The 19,038-nt window shown below is 44.0% G+C and overlaps 1 protein-coding gene across 3 annotated transcripts in view; it reads left to right on the top strand.

The window, feature by feature from the left end:
- The window catches only part of LOC121561454 (endothelin receptor type B), a 36,447-nt gene that overhangs the window by 12,427 nt on the left and 4,982 nt on the right, over nt 1-19,038 (top strand). For all 3 annotated transcript variants that reach the window (XM_045218419.1, XM_045218420.1, XM_045218421.1), the window contains exons 3-7: nt 7,613-7,725; nt 7,983-8,187; nt 13,755-13,904; nt 18,323-18,456; nt 18,669-18,777. In XM_045218419.1, the coding sequence (XP_045074354.1) occupies nt 7,613-7,725; nt 7,983-8,187; nt 13,755-13,904; nt 18,323-18,456; nt 18,669-18,777 (711 nt within the window). The remainder of the gene's footprint in view (nt 1-7,612; nt 7,726-7,982; nt 8,188-13,754; nt 13,905-18,322; nt 18,457-18,668; nt 18,778-19,038) is intronic.

Below are 19,038 nucleotides of genomic sequence, written 5' to 3' on the forward strand. Positions count from 1 at the left end.
AGTAGTCAACAGTTGCAGTTGTCAAAAGCTATAGTAGTCAATAGTTATAGCTGTCAACAGTTATAGCCATCAACAGAAAATACATTCCACAGTTATAGCAGTCAACAGTTTTAGCCAGCAACAGTTATAGCCATCAACAGTTATAGCCGTCAACCGTTATATCCGTCAACAGTGATAGCCAGCAACAGTTGTAGCCAGCAACATTTACAATATTCAACAGTTACATTATTCAACAGTTACAGTAGTCAACCGTTATAGTAGTCAACCCGTTTCAGCTGTCAACAGTGATAGCCAGCAACAGTAATAACAATCCACAGTTATAGCAGTCAACAGTTTTAGCCAGCAACAGTTATAGCCATCAACAGTTATAGCCGTCAACCGTTATATCCATCAACAGTGATAGCCAGCAACAGTTGTAGCCAGCAACAGTTACAATATTCAACAGTTACATTATTCAACAGTTACAGTTGTCAACAGTTATAGTAGTCAACAGTTATAGCCAAAAACAGTTTTAGCCAGCAACAGTTATAGCTATCAACAATTACAGTAGTCAACAGTTATCGTAGTCAACCGTTACAGTAGTCAACCGTTACAGTAGTCAACCGTTATAGTAGTCAGCAGTTATAGCCGTCAACAGTTATAGCGGTCAACAATTATAGTAGTCAACAGTTGCAGTATTCAACCGTTATATTAGTAAACAGTTATAGTAGTCAATAGTTATAGTAGTCAATAGTTATAGCAGTCAACAGTTATAGCCTTCAACAGTTATAGCCAGCAACAGTTATAGCTATCAACAAATACAGTAGTCAACAGTTATCGTAGTCAACCGTTACAGTAGTCAACCGTTACAGTAGTCAACCGTTATAGTAGTCAGCAGTTATAGCCGTCAACAGTTATAGCGGTCAACAATTATAGTAGTCAACAGTTGCAGTATTCAACCGTTATATTAGTAAACAGTTATAGTAGTCAATAGTTATAGCAGTCAACAGTTATAGTAGTCAATAGTTATAGCAGTCAACAGTTATAGCCTTCAACAGTTATAGCCAGAAACAGTTACATTATTCAACAGTTACAGTAGTCAATAGTTATAGTAGTCAACAGCTATAGTAGTCAACTGTTCTAGTAGTCAACAGTTATAGCCGTCACCAGTTATAGCGTCAACAGTTATATCCGTCAACAGTTAAATCCGTCAACAGTTACATTATTCAACAGTTACATTATTCAAAGTTACAGTAGTCAACAGTTATAGAAGTCAACAGATAAACTAGTCAACAGTTATAGCCGTCACCAGTTATATCCGTCAACAGTTATAGCCATCAACAGTATTAACATTCCACAGTTATAGCAGTCAACAGTTATATCCGTCAACAGTTTTAGCCAGCAACAGTTATAGCTATCAACAGTTATAGCAGTCAACAGTTATATCCGTCAACAGTTTTAGCCAGCAACAGTTATAGCTATCAACAGTTATAGCCGTCAATAGTTATAGCCGTCAACAGTTATAGCCGTCAACATTTACAGACAGCAACAGTTAAAGTAGTCAACAGTAATAGCCATCAACAGTTATAACCGTCAACATTTATAGCCAGCAACATTTACAGTATTCAACCGTTACAGTAGTCAACAGCTATAGATTTAAACAGATAAAGTAGTCAACTGTTATAGAGGTCAACAGCTATAGATTTAAACAGATAAAGTAGTCAACTGTTATAGAGGTCAACAGCTATAGATTTAAACAGATAAAGTAGTCAACTGTTATAGAGGTCAACAGCTATAGATTCAAACAGATAAAGTAGTCAACTGTTATAGAGGTCAACAGCTATAGATTTAAACAGATAAAGTAGTCAACTGTTATAGAGGTCAACAGCTATAGATTTAAACAGATAAAGTAGTCAACTGTTATAGAGGTCAACAGCTATAGATTTAAACAGATAAAGTAGTCAACTGTTATAGAGGTCAACAGCTATAGATTTAAACAGATAAAGTAGTCAACTGTTATAGAGGTCAACAGCTATAGATTTAAACAGATAAAGTAGTCAACTGTTATAGAGGTCAACAGCTATAGATTTAAACAGATAAAGTAGTCAACTGTTATAGAGGTCAACAGCTATAGATTTAAACAGATAAAGTAGTCAACTGTTATAGAGGTCAACAGCTATAGATTTAAACAGATAAAGTAGTCAACTGTTATAGAGGTCAACAGCTATAGATTTAAACAGATAAAGTAGTCAACTGTTATAGAGGTCAACAGCTATAGATTTAAACAGATAAAGTAGTCAACTGTTATAGAGGTCAACAGCTATAGCGGTCAATAGTGTTAGGCATCAATAGTTACAGACAGCAACAGTTACAGTAGTCAACCGTTATTGTAGTCAACCGTTATTGTAGTCAACCGTTATTGTAGTCACCCGTTATAGCCGGCAACAGTTAAAGCTGTCAACAGTTATAGCCATTAACAGTTATAGCCATAAAATATTATAGCCGTCAACAGATAAAGTAGTCAACCATTATAGAGGTCAACAGCTATAGCCTTCAACAGTGTTAGGCCAGCAACAGTTACAGTGTTTAATTGTTATAGTAGTCAACAGTTAAAGCCATCAACAGTTACAGGCGTCAACAGTTACAGTAGTCAACAGTTAAAGCCATCAACAGTTATATCTAGCAGCAGTTACAGTAGTCAACAGTTAAAGCCATCAACAGTTACAGTAGTCAACAGTTACAGTATTGAACCGTTACAGTAGTCAACAATTATTTCCGTCAACAGTTATAACAGTCAACAGTTATAGTAGTCAACAACAGATTCCTCCCTCTGTCAGTCTCTGTGCCTGCTAACCTCAGATTCCTCCCTCTGTCAGTCTCTGTGCCTGCTAACCTCAGATTCCTCCCTCTGTCAGTCTCTGTGCCTGCTAACCTCAGATTCCTCCCTCTGTCAGTCGCTGTGCCTGCTAACCTCAGATTCCTCCCTCTGTCAGTCGCTGTGCCTGCTAACCTCAGATTCCTCCCTCTGTCAGTCGCTGTGCCTGCTAACCTCAGATTCCTCCCTCTGTCAGTCTCTGTGCCTGCTAACCTCAGATTCCTCCCTCTGTCAGTCGCTGTGCCTGCTAACCTCAGATTCCTAGAGAGAAATACGAGGCGTGACTGTAATCATCTCCGTGGAGGATGAGTTTAGGACTTTATAACAACACTCTAAAGCCTTTAGGGACACGTTTAGAAAGATGCTCCAACACATAGTGGACTGTAAACTGAGTCAAAACCAGGCCATCTATATTACAGCAAAGACCTGTCTGAGTTCATCAGTCCTGTTAGAGCTACGTCTTAATAACAGCTGACTGCAGTCCAGGGCTGACCCTCATATAGAGACAGGGACAGGGCTGACCCTCATATAGAGACAGGGACAGGGCTGACCCTCATATAGAGACAGAGTCCAGGGCTGACCCTCATATAGAGACAGAGTCCAGGGCTGACCCTCATATAGAGACAGGGACAGGGCTGACCCTCATATAGAGACAGAGTCCAGGGCTGACCCTCATATAGAGACAGGGACAGGGCTGACCCTCATATAGAGACAGGGACAGGGCTGACCCTCATATAGAGACAGAGTCCAGGGCTGACCCTCATATAGAGACAGGGACAGGGCTGACCCTCATATAGAGACAGAGTCCAGGGCTGACCCTCATATAGAGACAGAGTCCAGGGCTGACCCTCATATAGAGACAGAGTCCAGGGCTGACCCTCATATAGAGACAGGGACAGGGCTGACCCTCATATAGAGACAGAGTCCAGGGCTGACCCTCATATAGAGACAGAGTCCAGGGGCTGACCCTCATATAGAGACAGAGTCCAGGGCTGACCCTCATATAGAGACAGGGACAGGGCTGACCCTCATATAGAGACAGAGTCCAGGGCTGACCCTCATATAGAGACAGGGACAGGGCTGACCCTCATATAGAGACAGGGACAGGGCTGACCCTCATATAGAGACAGAGTCCAGGGCTGACCCTCATATAGAGACAGAGTCCAGGGCTGACCCTCATATAGAGACAGAGTCCAGGGCTGACCCTCATATAGAGACAGGGACAGGGCTGACCCTCATATAGAGACAGAGTCCAGGGCTGACCCTCATATAGAGACAGGGACAGGGCTGACCCTCATATAGAGACAGGGACAGGGCTGACCCTCATATAGAGACAGGGACAGGGCTGACCCTCATATAGAGACAGAGTCCAGGGCTGACCCTCATATAGAGACAGGGACAGGGCTGACCCTCATATAGAGACAGAGTCCAGGGCTGACCCTCATATAGAGACAGAGTCCAGGGCTGACCCTCATATAGAGACAGAGTCCAGGGCTGACCCTCATATAGAGACAGGGACAGGGCTGACCCTCATATAGAGACAGAGTCCAGGGCTGACCCTCATATAGAGACAGAGTCCAGGGCTGACCCTCATATAGAGACAGGGACAGGGCTGACCCTCATATAGAGACAGGGACAGGGCTGACCCTCATATAGAGACAGAGTCCAGGGCTGACCCTCATATAGAGACAGGGACAGGGCTGACCCTCATATAGAGACAGAGTCCAGGGCTGACCCTCATATAGAGACAGAGTCCAGGGCTGACCCTCATATAGAGACAGGGACAGGGCTGACCCTCATATAGAGACAGGGACAGGGCTGACCCTCATATAGAGACAGAGTCCAGGGCTGACCCTCATATAGAGACAGAGTCCAGGGCTGACCCTCATATAGAGACAGGGACAGGGCTGACCCTCATATAGAGACAGAGTCCAGGGCTGACCCTCATATAGAGACAGGGACAGGGCTGACCCTCATATAGAGACAGGGACAGGGCTGACCCTCATATAGAGACAGGGGCTGACCCTCATATAGAGACAGGGACAGGGCTGACCCTCATATAGAGACAGAGTCCAGGGCTGACCCTCATATAGAGACAGGGACAGGGCTGACCCTCATATAGAGACAGGGACAGGGCTGACCCTCATATAGAGACAGGGACAGGGCTGACCCTCATATAGAGACAGAGTCCAGGGCTGACCCTCATATAGAGACAGAGTCCAGGGCTGACCCTCATATAGAGACAGGGACAGGGCTGACCCTCATATAGAGACAGAGTCCAGGGCTGACCCTCATATAGAGACAGAGTCCAGGGCTGACCCTCATATAGAGACAGAGTCCAGGGCTGACCCTCATATAGAGACAGAGTCCAGGGCTGACCCTCATATAGAGACAGAGTCCAGGGCTGACCCTCATATAGAGACAGGGACAGGGCTGACCCTCATATAGAGACAGAGTCCAGGGCTGACCCTCATATAGAGACAGGGACAGGGCTGACCCTCATATAGAGACAGGGACAGGGCTGACCCTCATATAGAGACAGAGTCCAGGGCTGACCCTCATATAGAGACAGGGACAGGGCTGACCCTCATATAGAGACAGGGACAGGGCTGACCCTCATATAGAGACAGAGTCCAGGGCTGACCCTCATATAGAGACAGGGACAGGGCTGACCCTCATATAGAGACAGAGTCCAGGGCTGACCCTCATATAGAGACAGGGACAGGGCTGACCCTCATATAGAGACAGAGTCCAGGGCTGACCCTCATATAGAGACAGGGACAGGGCTGACCCTCATATAGAGACAGAGTCCAGGGCTGACCCTCATATAGAGACAGGGACAGGGCTGACCCTCATATAGAGACAGGGACAGGGCTGACCCTCATATAGAGACAGGGACAGGGCTGACCCTCATATAGAGACAGAGTCCAGGGCTGACCCTCATATAGAGACAGGGACAGGGCTGACCCTCATATAGAGACAGAGTCCAGGGCTGACCCTCATATAGAGACAGGGACAGGGCTGACCCTCATATAGAGTCCAGGGCTGACCCTCATATAGAGACAGGGACAGGGCTGACCCTCATATAGAGACAGGGACAGGGCTGACCCTCATATAGAGACAGGGACAGGGCTGACCCTCATATAGAGACAGAGTCCAGGGCTGACCCTCATATAGAGACAGGGACAGGGCTGACCCTCATATAGAGACAGGGACAGGGCTGACCCTCATATAGAGACAGGGACAGGGCTGACCCTCATATAGAGACAGGGACAGGGCTGACCCTCATATAGAGACAGGGACAGGGCTGACCCTCATATAGAGACAGAGTCCAGGGCTGACCCTCATATAGAGACAGGGACAGGGCTGACCCTCATATAGAGACAGAGTCCAGGGCTGACCCTCATATAGAGACAGAGTCCAGGGCTGACCCTCATATAGAGACAGAGTCCAGGGCTGACCCTCATATAGAGACAGAGTCCAGGGCTGACCCTCATATAGAGACAGAGTCCAGGGCTGACCCTCATATAGAGACAGAGTCCAGGGCTGACCCTCATATAGAGACAGGGACAGGGCTGACCCTCATATAGAGACAGAGTCCAGGGCTGACCCTCATATAGAGACAGAGTCCAGGGCTGACCCTCATATAGAGACAGGGACAGGGCTGACCCTCATATAGAGACAGGGACAGGGCTGACCCTCATATAGAGACAGAGTCCAGGGCTGACCCTCATATAGAGACAGGGACAGGGCTGACCCTCATATAGAGACAGGGCTGCTCATAGAGACAGGGACAGGGCTGACCCTCATATAGAGACAGGGACAGGGCTGACCCTCATATAGAGACAGAGTCCAGGGCTGACCCTCATATAGAGACAGAGTCCAGGGCTGACCCTCATATAGAGACAGAGTCCAGGGCTGACCCTCATATAGAGACAGAGTCCAGGGCTGACCCTCATATAGAGACAGGGACAGGGCTGACCCTCATATAGAGACAGAGTCCAGGGCTGACCCTCATATAGAGACAGGGACAGGGCTGACCCTCATATAGAGACAGAGTCCAGGGCTGACCCTCATATAGAGACAGAGTCCAGGGCTGACCCTCATATAGAGACAGGGACAGGGCTGACCCTCATATAGAGACAGAGTCCAGGGCTGACCCTCATATAGAGACAGAGTCCAGGGCTGACCCTCATATAGAGACAGAGTCCAGGGCTGACCCTCATATAGAGACAGAGTCCAGGGCTGACCCTCATATAGAGACAGAGTCCAGGGCTGACCCTCATATAGAGACAGGGACAGGGCTGACCCTCATATAGAGACAGGGACAGGGCTGACCCTCATATAGAGACAGGGACAGCGCTGACCCTCATATAGAGACAGAGTCCAGGGCTGACCCTCATATAGAGACAGGGACAGGGCTGACCCTCATATAGAGACAGAGTCCAGGGCTGACCCTCATATAGAGACAGGGACAGGGCTGACCCTCATATAGAGACAGAGTCCAGGGCTGACCCTCATATAGAGACAGGGACAGGGCTGACCCTCATATAGAGACAGAGTCCAGGGCTGACCCTCATATAGAGACAGAGTCCAGGGCTGACCCTCATATAGAGACAGAGTCCAGGGCTGACCCTCATATAGAGACAGGGACAGGGCTGACCCTCATATAGAGACAGAGTCCAGGGCTCTCCTCCTCTCATCTGCTCTCTGCTCCTCTTCTCTTTCTCTCTCCTCCCTCTCTCCTCTCCTCTCTAGCTGATAGCAGAAGACTGGCCGTTTGGGGTTCATGTGTGTAAGTTGATGCCATTCATCCAGAAGGCCTCCGTAGGAATCACTGTCCTCAGCCTGTGTGCCCTGAGCATCGACAGGTCAGTAACACGCACACGGATGATTGCACATTCACACACACACACGGATGATTGCACATTCACACACACACACACGGATGATTGCACATTCACACACACACACACGGATGATTGCACATTCACACACACACACACGGATGATTGCACATTCACACACACACACACGGATGATTGCACATTCACACACACACACACACGGATGATTGCACATTCACACACACACGGATACTAAGTGGAGAACATGTCTGTGTGTCTAGGTACCATGCTGTGACCTCGTGGAGTAGGGTGAAAGGGATAGGGATACCTCTCTGGAAAGCTCTACAGGTCACATTCATCTGGCTGGTTGCTGTCCTGCTGGCTGTTCCTGAGGCTGTGGCCTTCGACATGATGGAGATGCCTTACAGAGGCAGCAAGCTACGCGTCTGTCTGTTGCACCCCCAGCAGAACAATGCCTTTATGAAGGTAGACACACATCACACGCTGTATCTTCACAGACCCCCATTATATATACATGTTGGACAATGACATTACCCCAATATACCACCCTCTATTCTACCATGACATTACCCCAATATACCACCCTCTATTCTACCATGACATTACCCCAATATACCACCCTCTATTTTACCATGACATTACCCCAATATACCACCCTCTATTCTACCATGACAGTAACCCAATATACCACCCTCTATTCTACCATGACATTACCCCAATATACCACCCTCTATTCTACCATGACATTACCCCAATATACCACCCTCTATTCTACCATGACATTACCCCAATATACCACCCTCTATTCTACCATGACATTACCCCAATATACCACCCTCTATTCTACCATGACATTACCCCAATATACCACCCTCTATTCTACCATGACATTACCCCAATATACCACCCTCTATTCTACCATGACATTACCCCAATATACCACCCTCTATTCTACCATGACATTACCCCAATATACCACCCTCTATTTTACCATGACATTACCCCAATATACCACCCTCTATTCTACCATGACATTACCCCAATATACCACCCTCTATTCTACCATGACATTACCCCAATATACCACCCTCTATTCTACCATGACATTAACCCAATATACCACCCTCTATTCTACCATGACATTACCCCAATATACCACCCTCTGTTTTACCATGACATTACCCCAATATACCACCCTCTATTCTACCATGACATTACCCCAATATACCACCCTCTATTCTACCATGACATTACCCCAATATACCACCCTCTGTTCTACCATGTCAGTAACCCAATATACCTCCCTCTATTCTACCATGACATTACTTCAATATACCACCCTCTGTTCTACCATGACATTACCCCAATATACCACCCTCTATTCTACCATTACATTACCCCAATATACCACCCTCTATTCTACCATGACATTTGGTATTTGGTATTTCATTAGGATCCCCATTGCAAAATGCAGCAGCTACTGTTCCTGGGGTCCACATGAAACATGGATTAATACAGAACATTAATAGACAAGAACAGCTCAAGGACAGAACTACATACATTTAAAAAATGGCACACGTAGCCTACACATCAATACATACACACAAAATATCTAGGTCAAATAGGGGAGAGGTGTTGTGTCGTGAGGTGTTGCTTTATCTGTTTGTTTAAACCAGGTTTGCTGTTCATTTGAGCAATATGAGATGGAACGGAGTTCCATGCAATAATGGCTCTATATAATACTGTACGCTTTCTTGAATTTGTTCTGGATTTGGGGACTGTGAAAAGACCCCTGCTGGCATGTCTAGGGGGGTAAATGTGTGTGTCAGAGCTGTGTGTAAGTTGACAATGCAAACAATTTGGGATTTTCAACACATTCATGTTTCTTATAAAAATAAGAAGTGATGCAGTCAGTCTCTCCTCAACTCTTAGCCAAGAGAGACTGGCATGCATAGTATTTATATCAGCCCTCTGATTACAATGAAGAGCAAGACGTGTTGCTCTGTTCTGGGCCAGCTGCAGCTTAACTAGGTCTTTCCTTGCAGCACTGGATCACACGACTGGACAATAATCAAGATTAGACAAAACGAGAGCCTGCAGTGTGGTGTCAAAAAAGCAGAGCATATCTTTATTACGGACAGACCTCTCCCCATCTTTATAACCATTGAATCTATATGTTTTGACCATGATAGTTTTCAATCTAAGGTAATGCCAAGTAATTTAGTCTCCTCAACTTGTTCAACAGCCACACCATTCATTACCAGATTCAGCTGAGGTCTAGGACTTATGGAATGATTTGTACCAAATACAATGCTCTTAGTTTTAGAGATGTTCAGGACCAGTTTATTACTGGCCACCCATTCCAAAACAGACTGCAACTCTTTGTTAAGGGTTTCAGTGACTTCATTAGCTGTGTTTGCTGATGCGTATATGGTTGAGTCATCAGCATACATGGACACACATGCTTTGTTCAATGCCAGTGGCAGGTCATTGGTAAAAATAGAAAATAGTATAGGGCCTAGAGAGCTGCCCTGTGGTACACCACACTTTACATGTTTGACATTAGAGAAGCTTCCATTAAAGAAAACTCTTTGAGTTCTATTAAATAGATAACTCTGAATCCACGATATGGCAGAGGTTGAAAAACCATAACACATACGTTTTTTCAACAACAGGTTATGGTCAATAATATCAAAGGCTGCACTGAAATCTAACAGTACAGCTCCCACAATCTTCTTATTATCAATTTATTTTAACTAATCATCAGTCATTTGTGTCAGTGCAGTACATGTTGAGTGCCCTTCTCTATAAGCATGCTGAAAGTCTGTTGTTAATTTGTTTAAAGAGAAATAGCATTGTATTTGGTCAAACACTATTTTTTCCAACAGTTTGCTAAGAGCTGGCAGCAAGCTGATAGGTCTGCTGTTAGAACCAGTAAAGGCTGCTTTACTATTCTTGGGTAGCGGAATGACTTTGGCTTCCCTCCAGGCCTGAGGACAAAGACTTTCCTCTAGGCTCAATATATCACCCTGTTGTACCATGACATTAACCCAATATACAGTGCATTTGGAAAGTATTCAGACCCCTTGACCTTTTCCACATTTTCTTACATTACAGCCTTATTCTAAAATTGATGAAATTGTTATTTTTCTCTCATCAATCTACACACAATACCCCATAATGACAAAGCAAAATCAGGTTTTTAGAAAGCTTGGCACAACTGTATTTGGGGAGTTTCTCCCATTCTTCTATGCAGATCCTCTTAAGCTCTGTCAGGTTGGATGGGGAGCGTCGCTGCACAGCTATTTTCAGGTCTCTCCAGAGATGTTCGATCAGGTTCAAGTCCGGGCTCTGGAGCAGGTTTTCATCAAGGATCTCTCTGTACTTTGCTCCGTTCATCTTTTCCTCGACCCTGACTAGTCTCCCAGCCCCTGGAGAGATGGTTGTCCTTCTGGAAGGTTCTCCCATCTCCACAAAGGAAGTCTGGAGCTCTGTCAGAGTGACCATCAGGTTCTTGGTCATCTCCCTGACCAAGGCCCTTCTCCCCCGATTGGTCAGTTTGGCCGGGCGGCCAGCTCTAGGAAGAGTCTTGGTGGTTCCAAACTTCTTCCATTTAAGAATGATGGAGGCCACTGTGTTCTTGGGGACCTTCAATGCTGCAGACATTTTTTGGTACCCTTACCCAGATCTGAGCCTCAACACAATCCTGTCTCGGAGCTCTACGGACAATTCCTTCGGCCTCATGGCTTGGTTTTTGCTCTGATATGCACTGTCAACTGTGGGACCTTATATAGACAGGTGTGTGCCTTTCCAAATCATGTCCAATAATTTGAATTTACCACAGGTGGACTCCAATCAAGTTGTAGAAACATCTCAAGGATGATAATTGGAAACAGGGTGCACCTGAGCTTAATTTCGAGTCTCATAGCAAAGGGTCTGAATACTTATAGTACCAGTCAAAAGTTTGGACACACCTACTCATTCAAGGGTTTTTATTTTTAATATTTTATACATTGTAGAATAATAGCGAAGACATAACAACTATGAAATAACACATATGGAATCATGTAGTAACCAAAAAAGTGTTAAACAAATCAAAATATATTTTATATTTGAGATTCTTCAAATAGCCACCCTTTGCCTTGATGACAGCTTTGCACACTCTTGGCATTCTCTTAACCAGCTTCACCTGGAATGCTTTTCCAACTGTCTTGAAAGAGTTCCCACATATGCTTAGCACTTCTTGGCTGCTTTTCCTTCACTCTGTCATCCGACTCATCCAAAACCATCTCAATTGGGTTGAGGTCGGGAGATTGTGGAGGCAAGGTCATCTGATGTAGCACTCCATCACTCTCCTTCTTGGTAAAATAGCCCTTACACAGCCTGGAGGTGTGATGGGTCATTGTCCTGTTGAAAAACAAATGATAGTCCCACTAAGCCCAAACCAGATGGGATGGCGTATCGCTGCAGAATGCTGTGGTAGCCATGCTGGTTAATAATATAATATAATATGCCATTTAGCAGACGCTTTTATCCAAAGCGACTTACAGTCATGCGTGCATACATTTTTTTTGTGTATGGGTGGTCCCGGGGATCGAACCCACTACCTTGGCGTTATAAGCGCCGTGCTCTACCAGCTGAGCTACAGAGGACCACAAGTGTGCCTTGAATTCTAAATAAATCACAGACAGTGTCACCAGCAAAGCACCCCCACACCATAACACCTCCTCCTCCATGCTTTACTGTGGGAAATACACATGCAGAGATCATCCGTTCACCCACACTGCGTCTCACAAAGACACAGTGGTTGAAACCAAAAATCTCCAATTTGGACTCCAGACCAAAGGACATATTTCCACCGGTCTAATGTCTATTGCTCGTGTTTCTTGGCCCAAGCAGGTCTCTTCTTCTTATTGGTGTCCTTTAGTAGTGGTTTCTTTGCAGCAATTCGACCATGAAGGCCAGATTCACACAGTCCCCTCTGAACAGTTGATGTTGAGATGTGTCTGTGACTTGAACTCTGTGAAGCAGTTATTTGGGCTGCAATTTCTGAGGCTGGTAACTCTCATGAACTTATCCTCTGCAGCAGAGGTAACTCTGGGTCTTCCATTCCTGTGGCAGTCCTCATGAGAGCCAGTTTCATCATAGCGCTTGATGGTTTTTGTGACTGCACTTGAAGAAACTTTAAAAGTTCTTGAAATGTTCCGTTTTGACTGACCTTCAGGTCTTAAAGTAGTGATGGACTTTCATTTCTCTTTGCTTATTTGAGCTGTTCTTGCCATAACATGGACTTGGGCTATCTTCTGCAAAAAAATCTAAAAACCTGATTTCGCTTTGTCATTATAGGGTATTGTGTGTAGATTGATGAGGAAAAAAAATATTTAATCAATTTTAGAATAAGGCTGTAACGTAACAAAATGTGGAAAAAGTCAAGGGGTGTGAATACTTTCCAAATGCACTGTACCACCCTCTGTTCTACCATGACATTACCCCAATATATTACCCTGTTCTACTATGACATTACCCCAATATATTACCCTGTTCTACCATGACATTACCCCAATATATTACCCTGTTCTACCATGACATTACCCCAATATATTACCCTGTTCTACCATGACATTACCCCAATATATTACCCTGTTCTACCATGACATTACCCCAATATATTACCCTGTTCTACCATGACATTACCCCAATATATTACCCTGTTCTACCATGACATTACCCCAATATATTACCCTGTTCTACCATGACATTACCCCAATATATTACCCTGTTCTACCATGACATTACCCCAATATATTACCCTGTTCTACCATGACATTACCCCAATATATTACCCTGTTCTACCATGACATTACCCCAATATATTACCCTGTTCTACCATGACATTACCCCAATATATTACCCTGTTCTACCATGACATTACCCCAATATATTACCCTGTTCTACCATGACATTAACCGAATATATGATTGCTGAAAGCTGCAGACTTGTGACTGTGTTGTAACCATGACGTGTGTTCTCAGTTCTACCAGGATGTGAAGGACTGGTGGTTGCTAGGGTTTTATTTCTTTCTTCCTCTGGCCTGCACCGGGGTCTTCTACACCCTGATGTCCTGGGAGATGTTGAGCAGGAAGAAAGGCATGAGGATCGCTCTCAACGATCACATGAAACAGGTCGGTCTGTCTGGCTGTCTGTCCTTCTGTCTGGCTGTATAACCTGTCTGCCTGTCTGTCTAACCTGTCTGTCTAACCTGTCTGTCTAACCTGTCTGTCTGTCTGTCTGTCTGTCTAACCTGTCTGTCTGTCTGTCTGTCTGTCTGTCTGGCTGGCTGGCTGGCTGTTTGGCTGTATAACCTGTCTGTTTGGCTGTCTGTCTGTCTAACGTGTCTGTCCTTCTGTCTGTATTCCAACAAGCATCAGATTCCTTAACACAGATGGACTATTAAACATAACCCCACCCCTACGGTATTCATCTATATGTCAGTTTGAAGGATAAATATACAAAAGTATGTGGACACACCTTCAAATTAGTGGATTTGGCTTTTTCAGCCACACTGGTTGCTGACAGGTGTATAAAATTGAGCAGACAGTCATGCAATCTCCGTAGAGAAACATTGGCAATAGAACGGCCTTACTGAAGAGCTCAGTGACTGTCAACGTTTTGCAACAAGTCAGTTCGTCAAATTTCTGCCCTGCTAGAGCTGCCCCGGTCAACTGTAAGTGCTGTTATTGTGAAGTGGAAACGTCTAGGAGCAACAACGGCTCAGCAGGGAAGACTAGTCACTTTAATAATGTTTACATACTGCTTTACTGTATCTTAGTCTATGCCACTCCTACATTGCTCGTCCTAATATTTATATATTTCTTAATTCCATTATTTTACTTTTAGATTTGTGTGTATTGTTGTGAGTTGTTAGATACTACTGCACTGTTGGAGCTAGGAACACAATCATTTTGCGATACCCACAATAACATCTGCTAAATATGTGTATGTGACCAATACAATTTGATTTGATTTGAAGTGGGGCGGCAGGTAGCTTAGTGGTTAAGAGCGTTGTGCCAGTAACCGAAAGGTCGCTGGTTCTAATCCCCGAGCCGACTAGGTGAAAAATCTGTCGATGTGCCCTTGAGCAAGGCACTTAACCCTAATTGCTCCTGTAAGTCGCTCTGGATAAGAGCGTCTGCTAAATGACAAAACAAAACAAAACAAAAGTGGTAGGCCACACAAGCACACAGAATGGGACCGCTGAGTGCTGAAGCGTGTAAAAATTGTCTGTCCTCGGTTACAACACTACCTACCGAGTTCCAAACTGCCTCTGGAAGCAACGTCAGCACAAGAACTGTTCGTCTGGAGATTCATGAAATGGGTTTCCATGGCCGAGCAGCCGCACACAAGCCTAAGATCACCATGTGCAATGCCTGGCAGTCCGAAGGATGAATCTGGGTTTGACGGATGCCAGGAGAACGCTACCTGCCCCAATACATAGTGCCAACTGTAAAGTTTGGTGGAGGAAGAATAATGGTCTGGGGCTGTTGAAACGCAGACTGCGAGCCAGGCCTAATCGCCCAACATCAGTGCCCGACCTCACTAATGCTTTTGTGGCTGAATTGAAGCAAGTCCTCGCAGCAATGTTCCAACATCTAGTGGAAAGCTGTCCCAGAAGAGTGGAGGCTGTTATAGCAGCAAAGGGGGACGAACTCCATATTAATGCCCATGATGTTGGAATGAGATGTTCGACGAGCAGGTGTCCACATACTTTTGGTCATGTAGTGTATGTGTTGTCCATAAGTCAAGTGTTGTATATCCTCTGATATGTGTTGTATGTCCGTGATATGTGTTGTCTATAAGTGTTGTATGTCCTCTGATATGTGGTCTATAAGTGTTGTATGTCCTGTGATATGTGTTGTCTATAAGTGTTGTATGTCCTCTGATAGGTGTTGTATGTCCTGTGATATGTGTTGTCTATAAGTGTTGTATGTCCTCTGATATGTGGTCTATAAGTGTTGTATGTCCTGTGATATGTGTTGTCTATAAGTGTTGTATGTCCGTGATATGTGTTGTCTATAAGTGTTGTATGTCCGTGATATGTGTTGTCTATAAGTGTTGTATGTCCGTGATATGTGTTGTATGTCCTCTGATATGTGTTGTATGTCCTCTGATATGTGTTGTCTATAAGTGTTGTATGTCCTCTGATATGTGTTGTCTATAAGTGTTGTATGTCCTCTGATATGCGTTGTATGTCCTGTGATATGTGTTGTCTATAAGTGTTGTATGTCCTCTGATATATGGTCTATAAGTGTTGTATGTCCTGTGATATGTGTTGTCTATAAGTGTTGTATGTCCGTGATATGTGTTGTCTATAAGTGTTGTATGTCCGTGATATGTGTTGTCTATAAGTGTTGTATGTCCGTGATATGTGTTGTATGTCCTCTGATATGTGTTGTATGTCCTCTGATATGTGTTGTCTATAAGTGTTGTATGTCCTCTGATATGTGTTGTCTATAAGTGTTGTATGTCCGTGATATGTGTTGTCTATAAGTGTTGTATGTCCGTGATATGTGTTGTATGTCCTCTGATATGTGTTGTATGTCCTCTGATATGTGTTGTCTATAAGTGTTGTATGTCCTCTGATATGTGTTGTCTATAAGTGTTGTATGTCCGTGATATGTGTTGTCTATAAGTGTTGTATGTCCGTGATATGTGTTGTATGTCCTCTGATATGTGTTGTCTATAAGTGTTGTATGTCCTCTGATAAGTGTTGTATGTCCTCTGATAAGTGTTGTATGTCCGTGATATGTGTTGTATGTCCTCTGATATGTGTTGTATGTCCTCTGATATGTGTTGTCTATAAGTGTTGTATGTCCTTTGATATGTGTTGTCTATAAGTGTTGTATGTCCGTGATATGTGTTGTCTATAAGTGTTGTATGTCCGTGATATGTGTTGTATGTCCTCTGATATGTGTTGTATGTCCTCTGATATGTGTTGTCTATAAGTGTTGTATGTCCTCTGATATGTGTTGTCTATAAGTGTTGTATGTCCGTGATATGTGTTGTCTATAAGTGTTGTATGTCCGTGATATGTGTTGTATGTCCTCTGATATGTGTTGTCTATAAGTGTTGTATGTCCTCTGATAAGTGTTGTATGTCCTCTGATAAGTGTTGTATGTCCGTGATATGTGTTGTATGTCCTCTGATATGTGTTGTCTATAAGTGTTGTATGTCCTCTGATATGTGTTGTATGTCCTCTGATATGTGTTGTCTATAAGTGTTGTATGTCCTCTGATATGTGTTGTCTATAAGTGTTGTATGTCCTCTGATATGTGTTGTATGTCCTCTGATATGTGTTGTCTATAAGTAGCAATGTTTCCACCGGTGGAATTAGGGTGACCACATCTAAAAGGGAACGGTTTTGCAGGACATTTGTGGAACAGTGGACAGAATAATTTTCTGGGGGCAGGTTAATGGATCACGTTCAAATGGCGACATAGTTCTGCAGTATGAAAGTTTACTGCAATTCTTAGTTGCTACATTCATTTTTGGACTTTATTGATATGAACCCATTGATTCTTGAAGAATATAACTTATAAATGCCTTATTGAGCTTAGTTCAACTGTCGTACCTCATCAGAACCCAAAATAAAAGCTTGTTTTACTCCAATGTTTGTAAACAAAGTCAATGTAAACAACCCCTGCATGACCTCAACACATGGTTCAACCTGGTTATAGTGTCGATGTCATGGAGGGTCAGTCCTTGCATCCATAGCTCTGTCTCAGCCCCCACCCTCAGCTGTTTCCTGAAACTGTGGTGGGGAAAACACTTTGTTAATGTTTCAATTAAGGATTGCCGCTCTAAACACCTTTAATATAGCAATAGTGTTATTATATGCAATTAAATGTGCCATAATATCAAGCAACACTTCTGAAGTCGAGAACAAAATTATTAGCAAACAAAAAGAATAATATTGAAAGCAAAACAAAATAAATAATTTTGAAATGCGACAACAAATTAAATGTAAATGGAGCAAAAAAAAAAGTTATGTGATTTCATAAAATGATAAAATGATTCAATAAAACGCCAGTTTTCCCTTTCTTTAGTTCTGTTACTCTGGCCTTTGCTTTGGCTGCCTTTTCTCCTGTTGTAAGTCTTGGCACATTCATTCCTGCAACATAGCACCCTGCATCCCACTGCTAAAGCAGGGTCGGTCCTGGTTGGTCCCTGGATGGGAGACCAGATATAGCTGGAAGTGGTGAAAAATAAACATGTGGGGGAAAAAATCACGTGGGGACTCATGTAAAAGAACAAAAAATATAAATTATTCACATGAAATTTCACTGGATTTTATCATGTTTTTATTTTGTAATGGCGGGGCCTCTGAGATTGGATCCTATGTAACAGCATGTGGTGTGTGTGTGTGTGTGTGTGTGTGTATAGTATATAACAGCATATAGTAGCTTGTTTCAAATCAGAGAGAGCCTTCTTCACATGAAAAAAGCTCTCAGCAATCTCTGCTGTCATCAACTATATGAACTATGATATCCTATGTGATATACATGATATGTAAAAGGCTATCCCTATATATCTGTCTGTGTAGCGTCGGGAGGTGGCTAAGACAGTGTTCTGCCTGGTGGTGATCTTTGCTCTGTGTTGGCTTCCGCTCCACCTCAGCCGCATCCTGAAGAAAACTATCTATGATCAGAACGACCCCAACCGCTGTGAACTACTCAGGTACACACATGGAATTCACACAAACGGAAAGCGCACACACACACACACACACACACACACACACACACACACACACACACACACACACACACACACACACACACACACACACCACGCCACACCATGCCTGCCCGGTGGTCCATTGTTCTGTGGTTCCTGACTTCCTGTTGATGTGATGCTGACCCCTGACCCCTGACCTCTAACCCCTGCAGTTTCCTGCTGGTGATGGATTACATCGGTATCAACATGGCATCTCTCAACTCCTGCATCAACCCTGTCGCTCTCTACTTCGTCAGCCAGAAGTTCAAAAACTGTTTCAAGGTGAGAGTGCGTGAGAGACAGGGAGAGAGAGAGAAGGGGTGAGAGAGAGAGAGAGAGAAACAGAGAGAGAGAGTGAGAGTGTGAGAGAGAGCAAGAGATAGAGAGAGAGAGAGGGTGAGAAACAGAGAGAGAGAGAGAGGGCGTGAGAGAGAACAAGAGAGAGAGAGAGAGAGAGGGTGAGAGACACAGCTATTTTATCATACAGCTGTCTGCTCTAAGCAGAAACGGAAAACGAAAACCTCTACCTATATTTCATGAAAT

This window comes from Coregonus clupeaformis, unplaced genomic scaffold (genome assembly GCF_020615455.1).
Source record: "Coregonus clupeaformis isolate EN_2021a unplaced genomic scaffold, ASM2061545v1 scaf1562, whole genome shotgun sequence".
Lineage (NCBI taxonomy): Eukaryota > Metazoa > Chordata > Actinopteri > Salmoniformes > Salmonidae > Coregonus > Coregonus clupeaformis.